Source organism: Branchiostoma floridae, chromosome 11 (genome assembly GCF_000003815.2).
Source record: "Branchiostoma floridae strain S238N-H82 chromosome 11, Bfl_VNyyK, whole genome shotgun sequence".
In the NCBI taxonomy this organism is placed as follows: Eukaryota; Metazoa; Chordata; class Leptocardii; order Amphioxiformes; family Branchiostomatidae; genus Branchiostoma; species Branchiostoma floridae.
This window is the reverse complement of record NC_049989.1, coordinates 177,353-185,578: the sequence shown is the minus strand read 5'-3', so window position 1 is coordinate 185,578 and position 8,226 is coordinate 177,353. Positions and strand designations below refer to the sequence as shown.

Here is an 8,226-nt window from a genome sequence, read left to right as displayed (position 1 = left end):
CACCAAATGTACAATTAAATACATATAAACCATAACAACATCGCCATGGCAATGCATTTTTATTGCCATACTTTTTAAACCTCAAGTACATCATTGTTTGTAGACGTACATGTCGTATTTGTGTATGGGCCATGGTGCCTGAAATAAACAAATACTGTAATAATTATAGTATCCGCTTCACGAAAACGTACCTTATATGTGGTCCTTCGCATGTCTTCTCTGATTTTTGCCGTGTGCAGTAAGCGGTGATTGAGTACCACTGTTCCATGTACCCACTCACACCGCGCCAGTGCAGTATTGTACAGAGCAGTGGCCTTGGTTAGGAATGTTGTGTCGCCAGTTTCTGTTCCTCTTTTCAGGTACACGTCACCAAGACTTTTTGTTGCTTCCGTCTCTAGCATATTGTCCTTGTTTACGATACCTTCTATCATTAACTTAGTGTATTCGGTCAAAACATAATCCCTGTTGTGACTGACATCCACCTTTTGGTCCAGGTGTAAGAACTTAACTACCATCTTTGCAAATGAATCCGTTTTCTTGTCGTTACTAGTATAGGGCCCATGAACCTTTTTGGCTGCACGTAGTCGCAGCGTCTTTGCATACAACTTACGATAATTGAGACTTTCTCCGATCTCCGCGTCCTCGCACCGGAGCAGCGCAGTTGTGTACAGCATTATTGCCCTGTAAAACATTCCTTGGTGTTTCTCAAGCTTGCCCTTTTCCAAATTCACGTCTCCCAGAGTTTTGAGCAACTCCACTTCCATCAACCTGTCCATGTTCGCCATGGCGTCCGACAGGGCACGGAGGTAGTTTTTACCGGTAAGCACTAACCCGAGTCTCTTGTTCTTAGTGTCCTCATTGCGAAGTTTCTCGCATACCCTCAACATGTTGTACACTTGACAACGTTACTTGTAATGTAACAGATAAAATAAGTTGTACGTATGGGTGACAGACGCCATTAGTTCTGGACAGCCCATTTCTGTGGGATTGTTTTCACTTCCGGGAGCGCGTCATTTCTTTGTAGTATACAATAAGCAGTATGTGTTTCGGGTGGGTCTCGTCGGGGTAGAGTAATGCTTACTAATGTTGAATGTACAATTTTGTTTGTCTATATTGCCTGCAAGAGTACTTAGTACTTCCCTTGTATTTGGGTAATATTGTGTATCTAGATTTCTAAAACATATAATTTTAAACTTTGCTCTTCAAGTATCAATATTGTTTTTATTTCTATGTAACGTTATAATTAATCTTACAAGTTACTTACGAGGAGTTTATCGCTGGGTTTCCATTGGTAGCTCCTCCCCACAATAAGGTTAATACAGAATGGCGTGCTTTATAGGTCCTACAAGTTCTCGCTGGAATTGGTGGATGGGGGTGACGTGAAAGAGGAACACCGATAGACATGGTTTATACAATACATGGCCTCATCCGGCCCATGAATGATTATTCATGTTTACTTAGTATTCTGGTCGAGGTAACATCAATGGAAAGAGGGTGAGGACCATGCACCTGATAAATCAGAAGATGCTATTAACTTGCATTGGTTGCAACAAAATATGTTTTTCTGATATATAAAGCCGCTTGAATATTGGTTATGCAAATACCAGATGTCCTTTGAGCATGATCATGCAGCTGCAGGGGCATTGTATTTAAGACTTTGAAACAGGACAAGAAGAGATTGATAGCTTGTAATTATTTCTATGAGTACAGTAGATAACATTAATCAACACAAACACGAAATGTATGTTAAGTATGAACAGAACCCTTTGAATTGCATGAAAACATTTCAATTTTATTCAATGACAGACACTTTATATCCATTACATATGTAACTTGGTTCCAGTAGAACACAGATATTAATCATGCAAATAATTATTAATTTGCATAATTAATGCAACAAGAATATTAGTTCCTAGTACAACACGTAAGTTGGGAAAAGGTGCATTTTATCAGATATAGATTTTGTAGCATTTGACATGATTTGTATGATGAATGAGTAAAGTAGGAGGGAAAGAACTTTGATACTTGCAATCTAGGTAATTTGAAAGAATGACTTGATTTTTTCGTAGAAATCATGGCAATAAGAACCTTCGTCGTATAATTGCGCTTCTTTATAATTATAACGTTAGGGGCTGGACGCTTGTCGCCTTCTTCGGCTATTCAGGTCGGTTGCCTGTCAAACCAACTGGAGCCTAACCCCTGCTTGAAGGGTAACGTTGTTACCTCCATGAAATGTCATGGAGGTTATATTTTTCCCTGCGTTTGTCTGTCTGTGTGTCTGTGTGTGTAACAAAATAACTCATGAACGGTTGGGTGGATTGGTTTCATACTGGTTTGTTGGTAGTGTGTGACAAAAGCTAGAAATGATTAGATTTTGGGCCCCCTAGCGGCTCACCTTGGTACTGCAGCGCAACTTCCGGTTTTGCTATTTCGGTGTTCTGAACATGCTATGGTTACGATTTTTGAGTGTTAGATAGCTCTTGTGCTCAGGAAGAAATGACATAAGTTTGGGCCCCCTAGCGTCTGGTTTTGGGATAGCAGGGGCATTTTTGTCAAAAACTTCTGAAGAGGATAACTCAAGAAGGGAACAACGGATTTTCATCATTTTTGGTATGTAGGTACCTTAGACAATGTTTTACAAGATAAGGTACTAATTATGCAAAATATGAGTACATTTGCATAATTAATGAAAATGTTCTATCATAGCAGTTTTTTCAATGTATCTCTTGTTCCAGACAGGCTATGGTCTTGACGTTTAGATAGATAGCTGGTAGATAGCTTTTAGTGCCATAAACAAGTGGGGCAAGTTTCAGCCCCCTAACATTTAATTGTGGAACTGCAGTGGTGTTTTTGTCAAGACACTCCAAAGAGGATAACTGCAGAAAAGAACGACGGATTGCTTGCATTTTAGGCAGGCAGGTAGCTTAGGCAAAGATGTTCATAATGATATACATGTTATGCAAATGAGGACTTGATTTGCATAATTAATGAGGAAATTGTATTGTTCCATTGTTTCCAATAATTGGACCTAAATACATGTAACACATGTTAATTATGATAGGTGGAATATAAGCAGATACCAAATATGGTAATGAGGAACATATTTGCATAATTTATGTAAAAATTGCAAAACCACTTCATGATTAATAATGGAAATTTTATAATTGTGACATGTGTACGTTAGTCAATGATTAACAACACCATGCATAGATTATGTTAATGCGTTATTCAATAGCATGAAATTTACAAAAGCTCTAAATTTTCATGGAGGTATGAGGTCGCCGAACTCTAGTTAATTGAATGTGAAAAAAATAACGGATCATATGCCACGTTTAATTGGTTGTACATGTGCGGATGTAATGGGCTTTGAAGTGATTGTTTTTGCACGTCTTAACCATGCATGTATATCATAGGAAAGTGCATTTCCCAGTGTCTCCCCTTTTAAACTTTGGGTGCACTTTGGTTAGCAGCCGATAGGTGTCGCTGTCTAATGACTATGCAATGGCGGCCTAAACAAAAATGGCCGACGTTTGAAATTCTGCACGACAGGACCAAAAGTTTCACTGACTGACGTTGAGAATGAAATTGTTAAAGCCAAGCTGGGTAACTCACGATGGTAAGTCCGTACTCAAAAGTCATTCCGTGTTGCACAACTCATTTAGTAGATGCCCTGGAAAATATAACGGCAGAAAAACGTGGAGGGTGTCGGCAAAAATAACGTGGCCGGTTTCACGTGTTGATTTTTTGTTACACATTTTCTTCCAATACTGTGTGTTTCAATACTTTCCAAAACGTCGTTGTTAACCATGTCGACTAGAGTAGCATGTATGAAGACTATACATGGAATGTTGAAAAGTTAACGTTATATTATAAGCATCGCCATGATGGGAATTCGAAGGGAAAATACCGTTTTTCAAACAATAATAATAATGCCCCCCTCCCCATTTGTTTACAGTTTATGTCGAGATATAAAAAAACCGAAGCTCCACAGCTGTACTGCTAGGAGATCCCAAATCTAATCATATTGAGGTCTCATCAAGATCTAGTACCCATATACAAAATAGCAAACGCAAAACTACCGAAGTCACGGGTTCCTCTCTCAGCACTCGGTGTCTAGTGCGGAAGGGGCCTTCCGCACTAGAAGTCTAGTGCCGAAGTTACGTCCGCACTAGGTGTCCAGTGGTGAGTCGACTTCAGCACTGAAAACCCCGATTCACCACTAGAAACCGAGTGCTGAGACTACCTTCCGCACTAGAAAACGAGTGACGACAAATATTCCGCACTAGAAAACGAGTGACGACAAACATTCCGCTCTAGAAAACGAGTGACGACAAATATTCCGCACAGGAAAACCAGTGACGACAAATATTCCGCACTTGAAACTGAGTGCTGACAGCCAGCCTCCGTTACGTTATTTACAGTTCCGGGCAGTTAAAGGTGGTACACATATATAAAAGAAGTGTAACAAAACGTTCACCTTGAGCCTGAGAAAGCTGCGTATGGGAGGAAATATCCGTGTCGGGTTTTCAAAGAACAGTACATATCAATTATCTTTCTTATTTAGACATTAATTTCTTTCGTGGGATGGGGTTTTGTGCGCGTGAAAAAGTTGCGCGTGAAAACTTGCGCGTGAAAAATCTGCGCGTGAAAATATGCAAATAAGCTGATTCCCAAGGGATTCAAAAAGTTTTTGCAGTTTTATACTTAAAAGCTCAAACAAGATGGCGCAAAATGGAATCAAGTATCATATTGCTGCATTCTAGAGTACAAAATCTCAATCTGAGTGCTTTTCAAGTGATTTTTCAATGTTAAGTTTTTACGCGCAAAAAAGTTTGAAATTTGCGCGTGAAACAATCTGCTTCAAAAAAGATGAAATTTAGCTTCTAGAATTTAGAAAAGCCTCAAATTGTTACATTATACAATATAAAACATCATATGTGTAATCTTTCCATGTATTTCTGTCCAATTTACTTGATTTTTAAATTTTCAAAATATGCAAATTAACCTATTCCCAAGGGATCTAAAAATCGGTTTTTTTCAAACCAAAAATTTAGGTAACAGATGGTAAATCATATCATAGGTTCACATTTTTATGCCTTAGAATTCCTTGCTGCACATTTTCTGACATATTTCAGGAACTTTGTTTTTTCACGCGCAGATTTTTCACGCGCACGCGCAAATTCTTCACGCGCAGAAAACCCGTTCCCTCTTTCGTGACCAAAGTAGAACTGTCTAAACTGTCTGTATCCACCACGCAATGATGCATGCGAACGATTGATTGAAAGTAGTCTGCAACTCAAACACGACAAAGGGAGCTGTAACGTTAATGTATTGTATTAGCATTTTATCTTCGTGAAATTTAGAAAAAGGGAACGAAGCTGACACACTGTTGACATGAGGTCATCATATACATAACACTATATACATGTAGGATGTAGCGTATGATACACACATGCTGTTTGAGTTCCGACAGAGACAAGACTAAGCCAAAATTGATTTAAAATACTGAGTTTACAAGTGACCGTCCGAAGGTGAGTAGGCGCTGCTGCATGTCAACTATGTTTTTGAGTAACGATTTGGACGCGAGCACTGGAAACCCAGTGCTGACGGTCTTAAAATGATAGTAGCACTCGGCCTCTAGTGCCGAAAAGTCACCGAGCACTAGAAATCCCAGTGCGGAACCCGTGACTTAGGTAGATCGGCACTCTGTTATCCAGTGCTCAATGACCTCCGCACTGGGTAACCAGTGCTGAACGACATTTGAACCACCCTTCCGCACTAGAAACCGAGTGCTGAGCGGAGATCAGCACTAGAAACCGAGTGCTTAGCGGAGTTCGGCACTAGAAACCGAGTGCTGGGCGGAGTTCGGCACTGGAAAATGAGTGCCGAGACAAGGTGTAGCTCTGGAATTCCAGTGCTGACGGGTCTTCAGCACTCGAACAAAGCCGTTCCGCACTGGAATTCCTGTGCGGAAGTTTCTTCCGCACTGGGCCCCGAGTGCCGACGCCATTTTCTCCACGTATTCCGCACTGGGCGGCCAGTGCGGAACCCGTGACTTCGGTATACTTGCGGTTTTTGCATAGCAAACAATGAATCTTCTCGAGTTATACTGGTCTTCTACAGTGTCAGGACAATTCCCCGTTATGCATATTCCTCGTCATACCTTTTCCCCGTCTATGTGGACATTTCCCCCGTCATGTTATGTCGGTGTTAAGTATATTGCCCTTCAGTGTGGAAATTTGAACGATCTACGTTACTACATGTGATTGCACACTATAAGTATCATTGCTCTAATATCTGTGTAATGTAGTAATATTTCCCCCAATATTGACGAAATTTGCAGATTTTCAAGAGAACAGAATGCGTCGGCGAGGACTTTTTCCCCACCGTAAACACCACCAGATGGGGTCTTTGCGCTGCTTATCAATGCGACTAAAAAATCCAAACATGAATTCTTGTACACAGTGCTCGTCTTCTACAACCGTCCATACATGAACGACAAATGAAAATGTCCAGACTTTCCATGATGTACAAAATGACCAATAAACTGGTGGACGTACCAACGGATAAGTATCTAATACCAGCTCAAAAAGAACAAGAAACAGTCATGCCTTCAAATACCAGAGTTACCAACCTAGGATTGATGTGTTCAAAAATTCGTACTTTCCCAGAACTATCGTAGAGTGGAACTTGTTATCACCAAGTACAGTAGGGGCATCTTCTCTCGGTAGTTTTAAAGAACGCTTGCAGATAGATGTGCAAAAGTTAGGGGTAACGAGTCATTCGGTGTAATATAACCAGCTGCTGCCGCGCCGCGTGCCTGCGAAGCTGGTGTGTTACGCCGAACGGCGGTTATACTGGCTATATACTAGTAGATACAGATACAGATACAGAATTCAATGCTACCGAAAACATAACCTGCTTGACGAAGATGAATAAAAGACATAGTGCAGTATGATCAGCTTGGTGTTGTTGTTGCATATGATTGTCTAACCTGTATCTTAAGATTTTCTTTTATTCAAATGACAAATATGTACTTATGTTATGATTGAAGCTCACTGATGCATGACCGTGACGTTTATGTTATCTGTGTGTGTGTGTTTTAGGTAAACCCATCTTCTCCATCGACATCCACCCAGATGGGTCCAGATTTGCCACAGGAGGGCAGGGTGAGTAACTGTGAAACAGCCTAGCCTGGGTACCATCTGGGTAGTAGTTTGCTCCTTCAGGGGATCTGTACATTAAAACCTTTTGGTGGTGACGTCAATTAATGAGCAAATTAAGGCATGGGTGTCAGGCAGGCAGTTCAGGTAGTTTGGCTCCAAGGTAGCAGAACGCAGTTTTCGGCCTATGGGGATTTCTATAGTTAAGGGCCTCAAGGTGACCGGCTTCGATGCATTAAAAAATATAGTAGGGTGCACTTTTGGAATACCAAAAACGGATATGTTTGAGTTGAAGGTACAAGCGACAAAGTATTAAAAACAAAAAAATCCTGTCGGCGTATCGTCTTCTCACGCCCTCTTTGAAATGCCCCTCTGCGAAGGTCACAGAACTGCAGCCGACTCACGCTAGAAAGGCAGTTGCGTAATGGGGCGCATTTATACACGAAATATAAAACTTTCACAATCCAAACCATGCAGTCTCAAAGTTGACACCATCTGTGACCACGTAGCACAGGTTATATCTGGCTGCCCCTCAAATAAGGCTTTTTACCTCTCCTTCAACAAGTTTATCCGTACTATTTTATGTACCCGCGTCATAGACCCCGGGGTTCGCCCATTAGTACATGTAACGTTACTGTGTTCTGCTACCTCCAAGCTGGTCAGGATGATTCCGCACCAGGCCTTCGTCTGTTTCTTGATGCACGTTTCATTGGCAGCTAGTTCTAACCTTAATTCCAACTTGGACCTAACCGTGATTTAACCCTAACCACAGCCTTAATTCTTAACTGTAAGTAATCCTTGAGTAAACCATAAGTTAAGTTGTCAATAATAAACCAATTGCTTTGACTTTGACTTTATTCAGATCCACTTTTAGCTACTACTACTACTACTACTTGTCCTCGACCTGGTGCCAAATTGTCCTGATTGGCTAGGGGTCGAACTGTCCAGGTGCCCAAATGTCCTGATACGGAGTTACAGTACTGCACACATGTAGGCTTCATCAGAAAACCTCTATCCAAATTTACGACCTTATTTTCTCGATCAGCGCTAACTCAAGTACTTA

General features: G+C 40.9%; 1 protein-coding gene across 1 annotated transcript in view; it reads left to right on the top strand.

The window, feature by feature from the left end:
- Positions 1-3,450: 3,450 nt before the first annotated feature.
- The window catches only part of LOC118426097 (protein HIRA-like), a 41,716-nt gene continuing 36,940 nt past the window's right edge, over positions 3,451-8,226 (top strand). Inside the window, exons 1-2 of the mRNA XM_035835356.1 lie at positions 3,451-3,616; positions 7,107-7,169. Coding sequence (XP_035691249.1) covers positions 3,580-3,616; positions 7,107-7,169 — 100 coding nt within the window. The 5' untranslated portion in view covers positions 3,451-3,579. The remainder of the gene's footprint in view (positions 3,617-7,106; positions 7,170-8,226) is intronic.